Below are 22,270 nucleotides of genomic sequence, written 5' to 3' on the forward strand. Positions count from 1 at the left end.
ACGAAGTACCGGCGAGGCGGTACCAGTGCGAACACCTCATCCCCTTTCTTTTTTATTTCATGCTGTTCAGTTTATTTCATGTTTTATGACTCGTGCTGAATTAAAATCGTAAAAAACGAGTAAAACGTAAAAAGGAGCGAGGTACATTTTTTCGTTGAGGTGAATAAAGGATCACTTTACCTATCAATCTGGACTCTAGGGTCAAGCTATCCATTACAGATACAGGAGGTAGGACACAAATTATTCACGTTGCTGAAACGTCCATCACAGGATAATGTAATTTATCAATTTGACAAAAATAAAAGGCGACTTTGCGTCCCACTTTTGATGTTAGTTGGTTAAGCCAACACATCAAGTCAAATTGTGATTTCATTCCTCGACCCTGAACCACCCACAGCCAATTCTGTAAGGGCACCATTAAAATGTTTAAAAGTGGCGGCGCCTCTGCACCGCATCATCAATGAATCTAACACAAAAACTCTCTTACGGCGACTGTGAATTCGATTAATATTTCGAATTTTATTACCATTTGCTTTTCGTAATTTACGGTTATTATCCAATTAAAGACCCATTAAAACCCACATTTTATGAATGTTTGTAAATCGGATTGGAAGCGTGAAGTCGAAGAAAATCGTGGTGGAAATCAATTTGTTGAGAGTTGAGCCGTTCAAGAATTTTTCCAATTGTGTAAAAGATTTGATTTATGTTGTATTTAATGCATCAATGTTCTGTGGAAAAATGTGAGGTCTATTATTATTCGAATATGTTTAACAGGTGATTATCATAGGGTGTGAGGTGTTTAGGTGTTTGATTTGTAAAATTGCGCCTGCATGGGTGGTTCGACACCGCCATTGTGTAATATGCAGCTATTCAACTTCTTGAATATGTATTCGGATGTGGGCTAGGTGAAGCGCCGTCTGATGATCTCATAGACACAGGTTTAACGTGATAATAAATAAAATTCAGATTTCGACACGTTCTTAGTCGTTGTTTCACCACACCGACTGCATCAGAAAGCATAATAATTTTTTGTGTGCAACCGTACGCGAAATGAGCACTTCGCGTGCCTAGAGCAGGCCGCGAAATTGAATTTCGCAGCCGTTGCCTTGACGACGGCCGTAAAAGTAAAAGTCATTTCAATATTTATTTATTATCACAATTACAACATATCTATCTCTATATTTGCGGTGTGATCTTACAAAATCTGGATTGGGTACAGTTAAAGTTTGATTTATGCCAGTTTTTGTGTCAGGAACGGCCGCTATTAGTACAGAATTTTCATCCGGTTTGAAGTTCCCGCCAATTTCAAATGGTGTGGTCGCCTGATGATTCGATGATTGACGTATTGACGAGTCGGTAAAAAAGATCGATCTAGAACAGACACGTATGAATTAGGTTAATTTTCCACCGGTCAAAAAGGGAAATATCTAGTAACTAGTAAGTAGTAACATATCCTGAATCATGAATGGCATCAACAGACATTTTGGTTTATTTGTCTCTTCGCACGGCATCTGATATTTCCACGATTAAAATAACCTAAAACTTATAACAGAATTTAACGTTTACCTGTCACAATAAATAAATTCCAGTAAATAGGTAAGCCAATGCAACATTATCCGACAGGGTTTTCACATTCTTCTTGTTACATCAGTCTCAAAGTCACTGTAACATTTTTTATATTGCTGTTTCGATTTTTCAGGTTTCAAATGCGACACTGCACGATTTATAATCTTTTTTTAACTCTGGATGAGTACACGGAACAAGAGCTGCATATTTGCTGTATAATCTTACAAATTCTGGATTGGTGACAGTAAAAGTTCGTTTTATGTCAGTTTTTGTGTCAGGAACGGCCACTATTAATACAGAATGTTCATCCTTGATGTCATCGATAGACATTTTGGTTAGTTCGTCATCGTCTCTTCGCATGGCTCCTAATATTCCCATGATTAAAATGACCTAAAAAAAGGGCAGATTATACAGCAAATTGATCTGGTCTCGTGTCAATACCTTACACTTTTTCACCTGATAACCAACTGATTTTTTTTCAAAAAAGGTACCAATTTCAGAAACTTCGTAACACCAATGCCATCCCGTATGTTCAGCGTGAGCTTCAACATTGAATATGTACTCCATAAAGTTGAACTTTTCACAGTTTTTGATTTTTCCATTAAATAAGCCAAAACAACATTCTCCGACACCGTTTTCACATTATTTTTATTACACCGCTCTTTAAAGTCATTGTAACACTTATCGTACTGCCGTTTGGACTTTTCTGGTATTAAATTGGACACTGCACAATCTGGGGAAGTAGACGGAACAAAAACGTTGTAATTTTTTTGCGACATTTTTCCAATTTTTCTCAAAATGAATTGTTTTATTTATGTCGTTTCCATAGCGACATGGCGACATGTAGGCCGACTTTATTTTTATTGACAGTGAAGGAAATTTTACTTGTTCATTTTATAATTACAAATTTTCGGGTTGCACACAAAATGTTGTGTACACCTCGGCTACGAAATCCTTTGACGACCTCGAGATTGTCTTGTCTCGGCCGCAAAGCGGCCTTGACGACAATTTTTCTCTCGGTTCGTCAAAGTAGGATTTCGCAGCCTTGCTATACAAATAACTATTTTGAGCCCAGACGTTTTCAATAGGGCTCGCGTCAGGACATCACAGCGGCCCGCTTCGCTCTTCCCACCACTCTTTCTATTTTATCTTTTGATCACGATTTTGTTGTGTTTTCAGCCTGCCAGAAGATTCCGGACATCAACAGAAAACCCAAGACGCCAGCACAAATGGTAAGTTTTTCCTTCTCTCCAGATAACGCATCTTTGTATCTTGTTTATCGTCGAGATAACGATTCGTATATGATTGTTTAAGTATTCAATTCGTTCCATCATCAAACTGTTTAATCAGGGGTCACATCTGTACGTCGACGTCCGACAAAGCCTAACGTGGGAGTCCGACCGTTCCTTGGGTCTAGATTTATACCAGTTTATCTGGAAATAGGATTACATCTTCTCGGAATATATTGTCGTCGTCAGTTTACCAAAAAAAGATACGGGACAGATGAAACGTGAAAAAGTAGGAGTGATCGCCAATGACGAATACATTATTGTGTGGAATTGATGCGACGAAATTATAATACACTGTCCCACCAAGCTGGACAAGTACAAACGAGAATTTATTTTTTTAGGTTAAATTCAAGTCTCTTGTGTTAATTGTTCTTAATTGGAACTGGACTCGGGAATTATTTTTAGATTTGAGACAAAAACTTGGACTTGTTGACTGCAATATTTGTTGCGTTGTTGCAGCACCACATTGTTCTCCCTTATCAAGAAATGATAATTACATTTCTTGGTGTGCAGTCTTTGAAATATTTCTTTTAATTCTTCAAACTGTTACTGCTTGCCGTGTCAGAGACTCTGAGTCACACGAATTTAGAGTATTTCGCGGCGCGCTTTCAAACGTCTCTCAGGTCTAACTATCGCGCGTTCAAATGAAATCCTGGGCTGAGTAGGCGTTGGAAAAATTAAACCGTTTAGAACAGTGTAAAGTTTGAATTTCCCGCCGTTTGACACGAATGACATTTATTTATGTTTAATCGGGATATAATTAAACATGTTTGTTTTCAGCAAAGGGTGCCCTTAGATATTTGCTTCGAGAATAGAAATCGTTACGTTATCCTATTTTTAATGTAAAACATTGCAAAGAAAGAAAAAAGTACGATATTTTGGGCTTTAAATTTTAGGTTAGCTCCAATTAATCTACGCTTTAAAAAATCACAACAATTGACGGTTTCCAACACCTTCCCAGTCCAGGATTTCATTTGAACGTGCGATATAATAGCCACAATGCGATTGTCCCTGACTTGTAGGGAATTTTATGCTTTACAGAAAACATCATATAAGTTTATACAACTATAGAACATCATTTGCCATAAACACTTTTCTGATATTTCGTCCGGTACAATGTAATATGTAATAAAATCGTTGCATTTTAAATTATTCAAACTTTAAATATGAATTCTGGATATTCCAGATGATTTCTGTGTAGTTGTAACATTTTATAGCGGTCCAACCAATGTAAGGATTTTGAATTTTTTAATATTCTATGCGATAATTTCAACACAGCGTGGTCCATTTTAATTGACGCTAATAAAAGAATGAAAACAGCAAGCCCTGACAGGATTAATTTAGGAACCGAACGCATGATGGCGCTTTTAACCGAACACAATTAGCACTTATTTGTGTAAAATTAACGAGAGAAATTTATTGGATTCGATTACTGTAAAACGCAACGGAAAAACAGTCGGTGTCCACCCTTTCCTGTTGATTGGTGTAAAAAAGGTAATCCAATATGGACGCGTTTTATTTGTACGCTTACGTTTTGTAAAATAAAAATGAAATATTTTGAAATCTCGACAAAATTCAATATTTTCAAGTTGGCATCGATTTTTATTAAAACTTGTCTATTTCTAATTTGCTACAGTACATAGTGTACAGTTACGGCCACGGAATTCCGTCAGTTATTTTATTGTCAAGTCGCCTAAGCTTTATTGTCATTATGACTGACATTCAAAATTTTTGTGACAGAAATTCTGTCATGCACAATAAAAATCAAAATGTCACCAGTAGCGTTTTTGACATCTGTGTTAAAAATTCCAATGTGGGGTTAGAAATATATGAAACCTGTTTTACAGCTAATGTCAGTTGAATGACAACGATTGACGAAATTCCGTGGCCGTGACTGTACCTGTACTATTTAAAAAAAAATGGATGTGATTAATTGGTTGCCTAACGCAAGGCGCTCCCAGATAATTTAATTTGAGATGAAAAAAATATTACAAGTTTAACAAATGCCCCGATGACGTAGTCTTGAAAAGATTCTTCTCTAGTCTTAAGTAACTCAGACCGCTTTAAAGAATGAAAAGAGGCGGTAAATCTAGACGACATAGATAAATCACGGTCACAAATTTTGATTAACGAACAATTTTATACTAAATGTCATTGAGTTTCTGGGTCAAATGAGTCAATACGAGCCATTTTGAACCCGTGACGATCGTTTAATATCAAAGCTGCGTACATAAGTGCGAAATTTACTGGCGTTTGCTTTCAGGAGAATGCAATGCGTTATGAATTTATTTGGTTCTCACGATGTGAGTTATGTTACGACCTACTGTAATGTCATTTGGAGAATGCATTCTGTCCGTGCGAAGCTTCAACCCTCACTAATTGCAGCCTGGAACTGCACTGGCACTGTTTTTCACTATTATTATTTATCGGTGTCTGTTCCGTTTCCAGTTCAAAGCCACGTTTAACAGAGTTTGTTGGTAAAACTGATTCAATTTCGTCCAACAGCTTTGGGCTTTCTGTTGAATTAGATTGCCGCAAGGTACAAATTGCATCCTTGTAGCGGAAACGGAACATGCTAACTTGTTGCGAGTTCAGGAATCTGCGAGCATTGATAGTGTTTAGGTGCTTGTCTCAAGAGGAAAACTTCATCAAATCAATAACTGTTGTGCAGATGCAGCTCTCATGTTAAATGACTACTGTTTCTTTCGGTTACAAATAAAATTTCATAAAAACTTAAACAATCAAAAATCTTAGATACAACTTTCTGTACTTACTTTTTGTTTTTTTGTGTTTATTGCTGATAAGATAGCTTAATGTTATATATCTTAAGTCACCCTCAGATAAGTGAGCTATACGTCGATGAAAGTCCCATCAAAATCGGGTGATTAATTAAGGCTACAGTGGCGCACAAACATACAAACATACATGACACCCAAACGCATCGTAGATATCTCCTCGTCGAAGGGAAATTAGCGACGGTTTTGAGTGTGCAGACTAATGCACCGCACCATCACACTAACAAGTTGATGTGTGTGAGGTCGATTACTTCGAAATGACATCGGAGCAAATAATGACCGCAGCGAGTTATTAAACTGCACAATTCTCCGTTTGAACCGTACCGCTGCGAATCGATCGGTAATGGAAATGCATCTGTATGCCGGTCTGTTTTTTTATTTAATTTTTCCCCCCACACCGACACAAATGGTTCAATCGAGGTAAACATCAAAAGAACCCCGGAACATAAGCGAATGTGACCGGAATACGCGGACGAACAGGAAAAGAGAAATATTGGAACAAAAACCGCACACACACGGATTACAAAAGTCGTTTGGCTGCAACTGAAAATTATGTTACGTGTTTTAATCACCATAAATAACGTAAAAAAGAATTAAAAAGGGTTATCGTTCGGATGTGTTCGGTGTCGTTGAAATGTTGTTGTGACGGGGCCGAGTCGAAGACTGTTACGGGGGTTTTGTGGTAACTTGTTTGGAAGCGATTATAAACTTTGAAAGTGGTGTAATAACAATCTCATGGTTTTGCTAAATCATCGAAGTTCGAGACAATTATTTATGAAATGAGGGACTAAATTTTTAGTTTACTCTCGTCTTGCAAACTAAATTTTTCTTAAACAGCATTAATTAATTAATCATTTTGAATTAAAATTCACTCACTTAACCTTACTTTTTGACGTGGCACTAAAGCCATCTGACAACTGTGTCGTGTTGCCAACTCAACGAAATAAATTTGAGTTATTTCAGAATCGATGGATATTTTAGTTTTTGTCCATAAAAATATAAATTGGTAGAAACACAATATGCTATTTGCATGAAGGCCATATTTATACCAAGTTACTACGAGTATAAAAGGTTGCGACGTTTTTTTTTATATGTTGGCAACGTAAATGTTGCTCATTCTGTTGGGAATTCCATGTTTGACAGTGTCCATAGGCGTACTCCTTTGTTTTAGAAAACTTAAAAAATTAAATTAAAAACACAAAAACTAATTAATTGCATTTGAAACAAGAATGCATTATTATGTTGGTACTCGGAAAATGTTTTGCTGGATGGAGTTTTTACATTAACTTGAACTTTCAGTTTTACTTGACAAGTCTTGGGTTTTATTTATTAAAAGGTGTTTTGTGTTGGACAAAAAAAAACACTTATGAACGCTTTAACCAATGGGATACAAAGTGATTCTCAATTGTTAAGTACAGTTAAACGCAATTTTAGTAAAAGAATAAATTGTTTTTGTAATCGAGCTCTAGCTCCAACGTCTTTGAGGAGATTTCTTTAGAAAGAACTTATAGTACTAACTATTACCATCATTAAATTTTGGACATAATTTTTTTTCATATAAAAAAAATTACTCTAAATCATGCTTTATTGAAATTGTCACACATGAATAATGAATTATTAATTAAAACCTCGTTCTATTCCATTTGTCTGATTTTTAAAACTTCTTGACTGTTTTGTCGGTAAATCTGACATTCACATTTTCAAAATTGACACAATCAAAATTAAGGTTATTAATACATAAAGGTCGTTTTAGAATGTATGACAGCCCGATGACACTAGTGTCCAAAATTTATTGATCGCGACCGTACATAATATGTAGTGGTGATAAATTATAAATAATAGTATAACGAAAATACATATACTTTTTGTTGTATTGTCGTGAGTTAGTGCATTGGATTAATTTCAATAAAAATTCAAAATAACAGCTATTGTTTTGTTTTTAATTATGTACATACTTCATCCAGTACAGTAAAAAGTGTCTCCAAAAGTCCTGTGGCATTCGAATATAATACATATTTGATTTTTGCCGCTCTTTAGCATATGGTGGTACCAAATAAAAAAAACGAGGTTATGTAAGTAAATAAATGACAGGTTTTTAATAAAAACTGTTGTAAGATGAAAAGTAATTATAGTATATAATATAAAACCTGAAGAAACTCACAGCTGACGCTAAGATTAAATAATTTGAGATTTGACTGTTGACATACGATTTGACGACTTCAACGGTTCGACATAGTTCGACACAATAAAATTATAGAGCTGCACAATTCTACAGGACTCTCGATATACTTTCTTTTAGAGACACCTTGTATCAACTTCTTTTGTACCTAAGTGTTAATTTAAATTTGGCGCCACATGAAAACTAATTTTCAACGCGTAGTAATCTAGTTACTATTCTATCAGTGAAAGTCCCGGTGGAAGGAAATACGACAGTTGTTAATATGTCGCATCAACAACAACTCCCAGTTGGCAACACTGCTATTCTCTAATTTCTAGAAATTGAAAATATCATTTTACTCGCGTTTGTGGGAAAAAATTTTCAAATTATTCTGTGCATCCGTTTTACTGTGATTCTTTACGATGATGGGAAAATCGAGATTTAGATGTTTCCTGGAACTCGGATAAGAACCTGATATCAAATGAAGTTTATTTAGAGATAAAATTATGAATTGAAGTCAAATATTTGCTTATGCACTGAATTTCAAATATTTGTTCTTACAACCATATCAGGTGTTCAAATACTTTGATAAATTTTTTGCACAAATTATTGACACAATTTCTTAATTTTTCTAACAAAAATTGGCATTTGTTTCACTCATGACCATGAGAAAGAAGTCCAAAATAAATGTTTTGTAGTCATAGCCTTGAAAGCGACGCTTCCAACATCCAACGGTCACTCCGAAGCGAGTGCTTCCCGATCGACTCGAATGTAAAAATTGCAAAAAACACTGGCCCTTTGAGGCATTAAAAAAAAAATTCGGTCTTGATAATAATAAAATTTAATTCATAAAATACAACTTCCCTGGATTTTCCTCCATTAAAAAATTAGGGAAATATTTATAATCGTTGAAAATTGTTCCTACAAAATTCACAAATTACATATTGCAAACATTGAAATTTCAAGTGAAGCAATTGTTTCTAATAACCAAAGGTCACTGCCTACTTGGTTTTATGTTCGTTTATGTTTAATGTATTAAAACAAAAAAATTTGATTTAATGTTCGTACAAAAAATATTGTACGAACCACTTGCGTGAAGACATCTTCCGCTCATTGGCGCATTAATTAAAGGTACTTGCTCCTTCGTCGCTCGTGCTTTAAAAATTGGTTCGTAAATAACTATTACCACTGATTCTATACAAGATGATAAAAACAAACAAGAGTTTTCTAATTAACAGTTAAATTAACGGGAGGGCACTAGGATAATCTTTCTCTAGAATTTTTAAAATGGACCAGTAGGTACTGGAAAATTTTCCAATACTTCTCACTCAGGGACAATTTTGTACTCACATTCTACACATTTCTACCTCTTCACTATTTAAATTTATGAAGTTTCCATTCATTTATCATTCTTCTGGCCTTCCAGGTCGTTGTGGGTTTTTGCATTATCTTGTTTAGAAACACGTTTCCTTTCCAAATAGAACAATTTTCAATTAAGATTCGCCCAAAACTCGTTTAAGTTATTGCCAGTTATATGACCCCCAGATATTGGTAATTTTGAAGTAGTAACTATACACATTAAAAAACTTAATCACAAGTTTCCGAACCCATTATTATCGAAGATTTACCGTTATATATATTTCATAATTGTAGGGGAGGGTGGCACAAAATGTGGTCAAATAAATCACGACAAAGAATTTCTGTTGTATTTAAATGCTTCTTTTGTCCACGTTTGGAACGTGCACAAACAAGCTCAGGTTGGAGTCCTGTCACTGCAGTTCCTTCAGGTTTGGATTATCACGATGATGATGTATGGACGTATGTACCGTTGCGACCTTGATCGTCTTCGCTTCGGGATCGATTAAAGTTATGAATGGAAAATATGTTGCTATTAATTTAGCATGTGCGGCGGACGGTTATATAATAATAAAGTGGAATTAATTTTATGTATTTGGGACGACAACCGCAATGCTAGACTGCGAACACAATCAAAATTAAATAACAGTCTCATTTTGAAGATTTATTGGTGCACATTCCGGTAAAACACGACACACGAGTTAAATTTCATAATTTTGAAATTCAGTTTTTTTGGAAAAAAGCAAAATTCAATAAATTAAAGCTTCTGCTTTCATTTCTTCGTCTTCAGCCCCCAAACTCGGCTTTGCGTTATCTAGATGGTTTCTAAAAGAGACTGGAAACTTGTTGCGTAAAATTTTTTTAATGTCTTCTCTGTTAATATAATCAATGGGTTTTGTCACTGGCGTACCTTTCTGACAATTTTTTGAAACTCTTCTGGCAAGTTCAGCATATGCGATTCAAATGTCCAAGGCAAAAACGCAATCTTTCAAGTTTGTTTTGATCCGTTTGGAGTGGTTTTACTGTAGAAGATATTCTGTTAAGTGACTCGCTCTCAAAAATGCGATGAAATTCTTTCAATATCTATGGCACACGATAGGCTTCTATCCTTCCACATCTATCAGATCTTTGAGCATCCACCTTGAAGCACCAACCAGAAGCTGTTGATTCCTTTGCTTGGTTTTACAAACGGGAAATTGTGCGACGATGAACGTCATTTTTTTTTTTTTTTGAAGCAGTAGTCACAATGCCATATCCCAATTGACAATTTTCGTAGTGCTGCAAAAAAAATTGGAGAATCGCACGTCGGGTATATTTATCTATAGTCCATTCAAAAATCAAAAACCACCACCTGTTGCTTTAGGTTGGTAAAATTTAAAAAACCCTAGGTAGTTATTTTTTCATACTATGTTGGTAACTATAAATTGACATTTATTTGACTCAAAATAAAATTCAATTTCTTTGAATTTCGTTCAAATTGTTTTATTATTGCTCAGCACCTTTCATTTATTTATTAATTTTTATTATTCTTACTTAAACATGCCCAGAATAGAATTCACACGAACCCCCGATAAATTTGAATAATTTGACACTTAATAAACACTTAACCTCAAAATTACAATTCTCACTAAATTTTACGCTAAACAGCGTTGCCGATAGTAATTATCGAAGAAAATGCGATGTTGGTGGTTTTTTGATTTTTGAATGGACTTTATTTCACGTTTTTTATTTGCTGCACGAGTGCACGTGACGTTTCACTCCTTTCCCATAATATAAATGACACTATAGTTTTTTTGTTTTTTTCTGTTTCTGTCGTTTCAATAAAGAGAAAGCGAGAAAGGAAATCGTGACGTCACCTCAAAAGGGTAAAAATTGGACTATATCCATTCACAGTGACTGTACTGTCAAAATCTTAATTTTTTCACTTTAAAGAAGAAAACCAAATAAAATTGTGTTACATATTAGGAAGATTTACAAAGTTTTAGTTGGATTAAAATCGCAGAATCAAAACAAGACACATGAAATGTGCCAAGTATTTTGGGACCGAGGGAGCATTTTTTATTTCGTTTGATTTGGTTTTTTGAAAGAAAGTGAGTCGCGTGTTTACCGAAATTCACTTTTTACGATCAGATTTTCTCAAATTCGGCTGAATTGTGAACAGGTTTTCGTAATTTGTTAACTGAGAAAAAATGTGTTGCCCAGTTGGGGCCACCAATTCCGTTATTATTTGAGGTACGACCAATTAAATTAAAGCGGAGGATTGTTTTTTTTTCCAGATAATTGTATGTAGTTGTAAACAGAAAAACAGTAATTGAAGACAGCATTCTTAGCGTTGTTGAAATTATTCACAGAATTAGATTTGGCCTCTGGACTGTATCGTTAAGTTTTTATTCAAATGTAAATACTTCCATGTTTTTTAATTAATCATGTTCGACTAATTTTTAGTGCCGAAGCGTAAGTGAGAGAGTTTTTCTACGAGATAGCCGCGGATAATGAAATTCTTTCGTGTTTTTCTAACCCGCCAGATAAATTGTTACGTGAGCTGAGAACGCACTCTTCTATGTATTAATTGCTCTTAATTTCTCACAGTCTCCATTTCGCACCGCACAACTGATGATTTTTTGCAAGTTGTATGTATTTTGTTGCGCGAAATTGTTTGTCTTCTAAGTTAATCCGTCGATCTTTCGAATGACTTTGATCTAATTTCGTGAGGTAAACATCACCAACAAATAAACTTTTAGCTAGCCGACCAATATAGCCAGTTCCTAGCACAATCTAATTAGACTTGAACCTCACTTTCAATAACAAAGTTGCGTTTATTTATTGGTGGCGAAAGGAGTGAGTTTGAAACATGATATGTTATCCAAACCGATGAAGATATTGTTAGTTGAGTCGATTTCGCGATGGGAAATTAAATTAGTTTCTGTCATATCTCAAAACAATTATCTCAATTTTAGGCTTAGGTCAAGTCAAAGATCCAACAATCGAATACGGGGGGCGGTATTGTAAATGTTTATTCGTCGTAGATGACTATGACATTTCCTACCTGCAAAAAATAGCATAATTGTACTATACTCATGGTAAATTGATGTGATTACTTGGTTGCCTATAACAAGGGGTTTTAAGAAATTCTGACAAATAATTAAGATCAAATCACTCCACAACAAAATTTCGTCTGTTCATTTTTGCTTCCTCAACTAACTCTGAACATCTTAATTAGTACGTTGAAAACTGGAAAGTGACAAGCACGAGCTGTCAAATGTCAAATTTTCAAATCCAGAAGAGGCGGCAAATCTATACGAATAACATAAATCACGGTTGTAAGAAACATTTATAATAACCTTGTACTAGTTGGTTTCGTTAAACAAAATTACTTTGTCATTGGTTTTTAAATTTTCCTTAAAATTAATTGAAAACCGTAATAATGCTTGTGGTGACGGTATTTAACCACAAGTTCTCACTTTATGGTATTTTTTTCTCATTCCAAGGTTAATTAATGTTTGTAATAGATTTGCCGCCTCTTCTGCATTCTCGCTAAAACGTAATTTTGACATTTGACATTTCGTACTTGTCAATTTTCATTATTTATCATTTTTCAACTAGTAAATTATGATTAGATAAGGCATCAAAAGTCTTTTAGTGAAGACCATCCCGTGCAGGACATTTTAAACACTTTGTTTAGAGGTGTCAAATCTCCAGTTGCAATTCTCATTTGAATTGGTCCTTCGTTTTTCCTTTCCTTCACATTCTTGCAGCTTTCGCTTTCGCCTTATCTCCTAAGCCGCAAGAATCCGTTGGCCTCGTCGGGACACCTCTCGTTAATCCGCGTCCACTTTCGGTCCTCACCCCAAGACCACCCCCGACCTAGATCCCAGATAAACAGCTGTGGCGACCGCCACCCGAAATCACCCAGTCACGAATAAAAATGACCCTCTTATCAGCGATCTTCTTGTACGACACCGATGAAGAGATTCTTGCATCTTCGCCGAAAGGTGGGGATCCGGTCCTCGTGTGCTTCGGTAGCCGGCCGGAGTGGAAGTCGCGGTCAGTTCTCGGCACGGAGTGCGCCAGTTCGTGGCTCTTCTGGATAAGCCCGTCCGATCCCGCTAGTTCCCGTCGTGGATTGATACGTGCAGACCGATCGACGTTTAGTTAATCGACCGGATTTCCAGTGAGGTGCTCGTGTGACCCACATTATTCACCGGAGGTATACACCTGGGATATGTAAGTTTCGGTTTATCTTACGCAACTCCGGGTGGTTAATTTACAATTGATCCGACTGTTTATTTGAAGGTTTACAGAGTGTGGCCGGTTAAGATGTTCTGTTGGTTCAACGTTTGTTTGTTTTCGGCGGTGATTTCACTAATAATTGCGCTAATCACGTAACAGTTTCGGACGAGGAACTGACAGTTAACGCTGGAAAATATTTGCAGGAGTCGATGTTGTTATTTAGCAGTGTGTCGACATTTGCCTTATCGCACAGGAATTGACATTGACATTTTTTGAACTTTGCGTAATTCGCATTAAATTACTAATTTCGTTTGTACAAAAAAAAAAAAAAAAAACATTTCGTCGCCCAAATAAAAAATTTTACACTTTTAAAACTGTGGAGTAAATAAAAAAAATATTGTTTTTGAAGTAAATAATTAAAATTTGTATACTTTTTTGAAATTATGGTAATTGTTCACTTTAACTACTTCTGGAATTTTCGCGTTTTTTTTTTGGCTAGATAGCCTCAGAGCGTCCTCCTAGATCGTTTCCCACCATTGAAACCTTGTGCAAATGCCTTTTTTTTCTCTCCTGTTATGTTTCAAGGTCGCGCTAATGTCTTAGTATAACTAAAGGGTAAGGAAAATTCATTTGTTTGAGTGATAGAAAACGATGCAGGAGGACGCCCTGAGGCTGTCTAGCCAGAAAAATCGGGAAAATTCCAGAAGTAGTTAAAGTGAACAATGACCGAAATTATTATACCACATATTTATTATCACTATTACAATTATTATAAAAAGGGGGCATTTGTCATTACGGATATTTCTATCAAGTCTTGATAACTCCTTGGAAAGCACTATTTTTATTTTTTCATTTCCAATTCAAGAAATTAAAATTTTTGTTGATGGTCTAGTTTTCCGAAAAAATTTTTGGTTCTAATTTACACATTTTTTCCTTTCTTTCCAATTTTTAATTTTTTTCCTTGTTTGTTACATTTCTGTCGTCGCGCGCAACATTTTTTTTTTCCAACAAATAATAAAAAAGTGTCTGTGTGACGCACACTCTGTAATAAAACTAACGATTTCCCAAGTGGAAGTAAGTCGAAGTAAATTGCAACGAGTGTCATACAATCAAACAGCAAACAAGGGCTTGCACATGTAGATAGCACCATCGAAAAGTTTAAATATTGATAGTGGCAAAGTCTGATTTACCGACTCACTTAAACCAGGTTTAACGGTCACCGATATTATTTACGTTTGCGGATTTAGGTAAACATGAGCCTTATCTAAAATTTGCGTCGCCCGAAGAAGTCGAAATTATTTTGTCCCCATTGTTAAACTTCGCCTTATCTCGAGCTGTTATCACACTGAATAACATTTCTTGTTATGTGTACGGTCAAGCTTGGACACGTTTGTGTTCGCACGAAATGGAATGATGAAGTAATCTCCTAACTTTCCGATATGTAATTATGTATTAGTCATTTTAACAATATCTTTTTGCGGTTTCGTTCTGGAGTCACGTAATGTTGTGATAAATAAATTTTTGCTCCGTTCAGATAGCGGAATGCCGTATTAGAATTCATATGCAAATTTTGACATAAATCATTATTTGGTTAGTAACTTCTAAGACAGTTTATTTACTTTTTTTTATTACAACCGCAAAAATTACAGGCTGAGTTTTGGACCTGCCTGAGTGATCGGCAGCTGTCATCTGCTCTTGTTGCATAATTACGAAATCGAAAAATATCTTGAAAACAACAAAAACAAAAAACAAAATTATAGTTGGCTGACCAAAAATTTCATTTGGCAGTTTGTTAAAATTTCAGTTATCAGATGTCAGTCTTAAAAGTTAGGTTAGTGATTTTGAGAACGTTGAAATCTTGATTCTCATAAAGGTGTGAATTATGTGTGACCTGTTGGTTGTAAAAGAATCATGAGGAGATCCAATCGTATTTACGAACTAGAGTAAATGTTCGAAATGTCTGCCTTCAGCTTCCAAACATATTGCTACTCTCTTCGCTTCATGTTTTCAAATGACCTTCGTAAAGTCGGGACATCAATTAAATTGCAGTTATCAGTAATTACTTGCATTAATTCGGGAATTGTGCCAGGCCTGTCTTTGAACACGTTGTTTTTCAGGTATGGAAAAACAAAATAATCAAGGCAAGTTGTTGAAAGTCCGAAATGACAGTTACTATTGTAATTAATGACATCTGATGACATTTGAATTAAATTTTTACGTGCTGCCAACTGAAGTGTATTAATCATGGCCATCTCAATTTTTTTAATTTTTGATCGCACGGTATAAGGAAGAAAACAGTTGCACCTCAATATTTCGTTACGCAGTGCCCACCGGAATAATTCCACTCTTGTTAATTGCGTTGGAGCATCTCTTCCAGAGCTTATCACCACATCATCGCATCAAAAATAATCGAGACGATCTGAGAATCCTGCCGTTCGTAACGGTACAATATCGTCGTCGTTTGTGAGGCGACTTCATTATTTCACCGGGAAATTATTAAAGCCTGATTTATCAAAACGCAACGTCGTCACGCAACAAACTCAAATCATCTCCACAGTCATCACTAGGTGGTGCAGGTTTTTTATTTGGATCGGTCGTTCAGTTTATGTCGACGTTGCGTCATTGCTGTACAACCGTACGTGCATAATTTTCATAATTTATGCTTAACCTAAATTTCAACTTATCGCTTTTTATAATTTTTTTTTAACACAAATTCAAAACGGGTGATATCTATTGTGAAAAGACTCAACCTTGCTATAAATAGTATTTGCACAACTCTCCAACTCCACCCACAGTGATTTTCATTAAGAATGACATCATGTAAGTAGTTTAAGTGTATTGTGTTTCAACAATTTCTAATTTGTTGTTAATTATATCCGAACCGATGTGAATTCAAATGTGAATTATTAACATTTAGATTCTTACCGACTGCAAATTATTTCAAGTTGTATTGTGTAAGTTGAACTATTACTCAAAGTCTTCAGATCTGTTAAAACCAGATAATTGACTATTAAAGCGTAGACGTCGCTTAATTAATTTCTGTGGTATGCTGAATGCAACAGGTCTTTTTTTTTCTCTGCAAATCATGATAAATTGCGCATTTTGTTGTTAGATAGAAAATACAAAGAGGGTGCACCTCAGGGTGATGTCTTAAGACTGGCGCTTTTCACCACTGATATGTATTTTTACACAGAATGTAATTCACTTTGGAGAAATGAGAAAACAAAATGGTTCCATTGTCGTCTTGCACCAGTTAAGATTTTTCTCATTGTCAGTCTCATTGTTGCATTATGTAGATGAGTGAGTCGCCATTTTTGTTTCATTAATTTTCCCTTAACCCAAATATTTAGTTTATCTGGTAAGATACAAATTGGTTCGATGCAAAGCGAATAAATTACTGCCCCATAAACGTGCTCCCAAAACATTGTTTTAATGAAAACCTTTCTTTTGTGCTTGTTGTTTGTGTAAGAGGATCTGCATAGAAGACGTAACGATTTAGCTTACACAATGAGCTTATCTCTTTTGTTTCGTTTTATTATTTACGAAAGGTTACAAGAAGATTTTTTATTAGATAAGTTGCCTGGATTTCGGTCGTTTTCGCGTGGTAAATTTATTAGCGACCGAGATAATACAAGACACTTTGTTTTGTCAATCATTTTCCTCATTAATCATCTGTCATGATGATGAATTTTCAAATGTACCGAAATAACAGACGGAATAAAAAAGACTGTAATCTAAATCAAGCTGTTAAAACATTAGAGTTGATGCGGTTTATAAACAAATTAATGTTTTCAGAAAAAAAGTGAGATTTCATTTTTATTTGTAAATAACCATGCGAAAGTCGAGGTTTTATTTAGTTCGTTTGAAAGAAAATTGTCTAGTTGCTTCGTGTGGACATTATTAGTTTCACTTGGCTGCAGATTGTTGTTTTGTCTCCTAGGTTCGTGAGTTCTGTGAGCAGTTGCAGTGGAATGAAAAGAAATTTGAACAAAATGTTTTCGTTGCTCTGTTATTGTGTGTGCCAAAAAAGACAACCTGTGTTCGAACACAAAATTACAACTGGCAACACTGTTCCCTGGAAAATGAAAAAAGTAGGGTTATGTTATTGTATGAAGAGAAAGAGCGAAAATTGTGTAAACGACTTCTTCGTAGAAGAAATAGAATAGAGCAGAAAAAAATCATTACATACGAGTATTAGTTTTTCGTTCTAAACATTATAAATTTTATAATTTTTAAATTAATTATGTATGTATTTAAATTTCAATAATAAATACGAGCACGTTTTTTGGGAAAAAACCCAAACACTGAAGATGTAAAAATCCAGACAAAACTATATTATACAGGTGTCTCAAAATTCGCGAATTCCGAATTCAGAGCGTGGTAGGGAAGGACCCAGTGGAGCTCGAAAAATACTTGGAAAAAAAATTCGCTCTTCTTGAAGAAGATATAAGCACTTTAATTTTGTTCAATACATAGCAGCCTTCATATCCGCAGTGACAAAATACTATTTTAGCCACGTTGCCGTTCCATTTTTAAGAAAAATTACAAAAATTTAAGATTTTTTTACTCCAAAGTAGTTATTCTTCAAAAAATTGTTTTACGTTATTATTTTCCACAATCATCCAGTCCACACCATAATGCACTTCAAAGAGTGCACCTTCAGATCAATGTATCTTTGTGGAGGGAGTCCCGAATTTTTTTAATTTCCATATTTGGACTACTGAAGTGATCCCCTACAACGCTCTGAATTCGGAATTCGCGAATTTTGAGACACCCTGTATAAACATTTCCTCCAAAATAGTATACAAAAATCTTTAACAATAAATAGACTTTTTTTTACCTGTTGTACCTGTACTTTTTTTCATTCCCTATTTTGAATAAATTAGTACAAAATGGTTTTTCATTTGTTGGGGCCTTTTTTTAATGAATTGTGACTAAGCCAGGAACCGACGAATATGCAAGTCACGCGAAATTGGACACTTCGGGGAGCGCTTTTGAAAGATTCTCACGTCTAAACTTATAATAGGTACAATACCGTCGTTCTTGACATCTTGTGAGAAATTTTGTGCTCTACATCTGTATAAGGTTTTATACAATTTTGCTGTATCTACTATAGTTTTCGATATGATGCCGAATTAAGGTCTAAAAAGTAATTTCATTTCACTGTTGTGAGACATTTTTATGAAAAAAATTACCTTGAAAACGCTAATTTATCAATTAAAATGTTGGTGTTTTTCGTGCATTCAGGCCAACCAAACAAACCAAAAATTACTAACTATGTATAGAGTATAGGTACGTAGTGATTTTTTTTATTGACAACCTAATTCAACAGGTGTTTTTTTTGTGGCACAGATAGTTGGTAGGTATTAAAAAAAGCAATGGCATGTTTTTTACATTTGCAAGTTTTGTTCCAGCCCCTCTGAAAGCGGTTTTTTAATGTTTACATTTAAACTTGAATATACTCGTACTAGCCCAAGAAGGGCAAAAGTAGAGTCGTAGATTGCGCCACACTAACATGGGTCTTGTGATTGTTTCTTTTCATATCTTCCCTAATCTTGATGCTTCTAACGAGAAACGTTCTTAACATTTGCGAATCAGATAAGCGCCCACTGGTGTGATTATGGAAGTAACAGTAAACAAAGATTAATTGCATGTACGAAATTACACGTTAATTTCGCGTGAAGCCGTAAACCATGTAATTCTGACGGATTCTGGTGTTGAACGATCACTCGATTACTGTATTTTCATGGTAATTGTTGTTTTACATCGTATCATTTGAAAATGTGTTTTACAAGAACCGGTTCCATGTAAATTCTCCAAAAAGTATGACCGAGATATCGTGGGTGTGCTGCATTATTAATAATAGTGTAACAATGGCTCATTTATTTTTCCTTCCAATGTGTGATTATAGATTGGAACATTTTTTATCAAATTATAAAGGCTATTGTACCATATATGGTCGCAAAGAAAATTCATAACTCGGTGATCAATTGAACCCCATTTAGGAATGTTTTAATTGATGGGGAGTCAACTTTAATTGCACTAATGCAGTTTAACCGTACGAGGCGTCGTAATTATTTCCTTCTTTGGTGCGAACTAGTGAAATGAGTGTTGAGAAGCGAAAGAGAAATGGTAATCTTTTAGTGTGGTCTCTCCCACAATCCTAACCCACATCGAGTCGGATGCGTTTATTTGCATCACAAACCTACAACGTCTCATAATGTAATTTACATAGGACATGCATCTATCAATTCTTACACCCTTTACATACGTAAATATACAGGATGAACCACTCGGAATAACTTACACGTCATGACCACGTACACAGTGTTCGGCTTTGCAATCTAGACTGGTTATAAAAAACTTGTGAAGAACAGGAAGATACAGTATTCACTTTTTCCTCCTTCTAATTTATTCTTTCTTTTGTGACACTTTAATGTCCTATAAATTATTTATACGGAGGATTTCCACAGTTTATAACTTATTGTCATAACAATGGTCATAATGCCTTGATAGAAGAAACGTGCACCACAGGTTGCCGCTTCATTGATTCTTTTCCATTTTGAAGAAGCCCCAGCCCTTTACGACATCTGTTGGGCAACTCCCGAGTGCTTTATAAATAGACAACGCGCACATCTTCAAAGAGTTGGATGTTTGCGTACGTGAAAGGTGCCAATGGCGGTAAAATTGCATCACGAAAAACACACAAGAGTCAACGACATGAACTATTTTGGTTTTGGGTGAAGTAACACACTCTAATTTCCGCCTACAATAAAATTTATGTCGTTTCGGTCAGATTCTGAGCTGGACGCGACTGACAGAATTACAATACAACAAACACTATAAATAAATACAAGACGAGGAAAAAGAAGTTAGTTCTACTAATTGGTGTGTTTTTCGGAGAGGGTTTAAGTGGGTCGCTTCCTTTCGATGTGCTAATATTTATTAATAGGTAGCTCTGTAGAAAACACTGTGGTGTAAGTTCTGGTGGAATTGGCCGCAAACCACGATTAGATTCTTCCGACGGTGAAGAAATTGTGATTAACGTGGGTCTAAGGTTAGCACCTTGCGGCGCACCGCACCCAATCCGTACGGAACTCATCCGACATCATTTAATTAATTGAGTGTATTATTTAATTAGGATATAAAGAGAATCTAATCAGCAAATCGTTTAGAACTATTATTTGGAGGATATCGATCAATCACTTGTGTCAGATGTGCTCGCCTAGATATTTTGTCTTGGCGGTTTAATGCTTCATTAGCGAAGATTATCGAGCAAATGATTTCGCTTTGAATTAGTTTGTTGACCCAAGAAAATCTTTGGGTCGCGGGACAGGGTAACGTCTAAATTCATTTCCATTAAAAAACTTTAAAATAAATATGATGCGTGTCAGGCAGAATGCTAATGACTGAAGGTTTTATTGTCTGGGGGGATTTTACCCTGGTTTTAATCCATTATTATTATTTTGTCGTGTCGATTAAGAAAAGATAATCCGCCCATAATTAACACTGTGTCGCCATAAATCTTTCCAATTTGGTTTTAATGTGAGACGTTAAGGTAAAGTCAATGATTTGTGTGGATTTGGGTCAGTAAATCGAGTGAATGCCAGAGCACAATTTTTTATTGAATCGAATAAATGAAAGACATTTTGCAAATGAAAAGAGTTTATTGAATTATGGATAATTTGAATTACAAGAATGAAATAGATATGTATCTCTTTTTTTTTAATACGAGTTACTTCCATTTGGCATGTAAAGGAACCTGTAAGAAATTGGACTGTTTATTGTTGGTAAAAAAAAAGAAAAAACTTAACATACCTAAATCATAATTCTGAGGAATTGATTAAAAAAGAAATCTTATCAGAAAGTTAATAAAGAGAAAAGCAAAGGTGACAAAGTATTATAAAAAAAAAATAGTACATATTCAAAAAAAGAATACCTATGGAAAAAAAAGCTGCAATAAATAAATACCTAGAAGTTACAAGGAAGGAGTACCGAGGAAACATAAATAAAAAAACTTAACCTAAACAGAATAAGGAAAAAAAAAGTGTAATGGAAATGAAAAAGAAAGAAACGAAAAGTATTGTGAAGGAAAAAAAATCAAGGAATGTTATTTTTAAAAAAGAAAAAACGGTTAACTGGAGTGAATGAGGAGCTTGAAATGGAGAAAAGGACGAATAAAAATAATAATAAATAAATAAAAGACACAATATGTAATGAGAAAGCTCATCAAGAGAAAAGCAAAGATGACTAAACGTGATAAGAAAAAAACATAAGTGCCATAACAATATGTATTTATGAATTTTTAAAATGCGGGATAGTAAAAAAAAAGCAGTATGAAAAAAGGTTAGTGAAATGGAAAAATAGAACGGCAAAAATAATAAATATCTAGAAGTTAGAAGGAAAGAAGATAGAAAAAACTTAACGTACACAGAATAAGGACAAAAAAAGTGTGATGGAAATGAAGAAGGAAGAAACAAAGAGTATAAAGGAAAAAAAATCAGAAAGTTATTATTAAAAAAGGTAAAACGGTTAACTGGAGCGAATGAGCAGCTTGAAATGGAGAAAAGGACGAATAAAAATAATAAATAAATAAAGGACACAATAATGAGAAAGCTCATCAAGAGAAAAGCAAAGATGACTAAACGTAATAAAATAAGTTATTTGTACAATTAGTTATGAAAGTCATACTTTTTTTAACGAATTTGCAGATTGATTAAGCAAATAAGTGAAAAAAAGAGACTTTCATAACGAGTTGTACACACTATTTTTTTTGCATATCGATGTAAGTTGAGAAATTTTCATAAAAGGATTTATGAAAAATTACAAAAAAAAAAATAGGTATGCTTTGACAATCATCTCCAAAGAGATGGAAT

The 22,270-nt window shown here is 34.8% G+C and overlaps 1 protein-coding gene and 2 long non-coding RNA genes across 8 annotated transcripts in view; 2 read left to right on the plus strand and 1 right to left on the minus strand.

The window, feature by feature from the left end:
- The window catches only part of sick (sickie), a 189,420-nt gene that overhangs the window by 54,538 nt on the left and 112,612 nt on the right, over positions 1-22,270 (plus strand). For 5 of the 6 annotated variants that reach the window (XM_069056865.1, XM_069056862.1, XM_069056861.1 and 2 more), the window contains one exon: positions 2,746-2,798. In XM_069056865.1, the coding sequence (XP_068912966.1) occupies positions 2,746-2,798 (53 nt within the window). Of the gene's footprint in view, positions 1-2,745; positions 2,799-13,161; positions 13,389-22,270 lie in introns of those variants that run through there. The other variant, XM_069056867.1, reaches the window with a different exon arrangement.
- Positions 1,132-2,642, minus strand: LOC138137057 (uncharacterized). The gene is made up of 2 exons (XR_011161540.1): positions 1,567-2,642; positions 1,132-1,371 (listed from the first exon to the last, which is right to left on the minus strand). It is a non-coding gene; the product is annotated as an uncharacterized lncRNA (long non-coding RNA).
- Positions 13,969-21,584, plus strand: LOC138137460 (uncharacterized). The gene is made up of 2 exons (XR_011161747.1): positions 13,969-16,214; positions 17,335-21,584. It is a non-coding gene; the product is annotated as an uncharacterized lncRNA (long non-coding RNA).

The sequence above is a fragment of the Tenebrio molitor genome, chromosome 8, assembly GCF_963966145.1.
Source record: "Tenebrio molitor chromosome 8, icTenMoli1.1, whole genome shotgun sequence".
Lineage (NCBI taxonomy): Eukaryota > Metazoa > Arthropoda > Insecta > Coleoptera > Tenebrionidae > Tenebrio > Tenebrio molitor.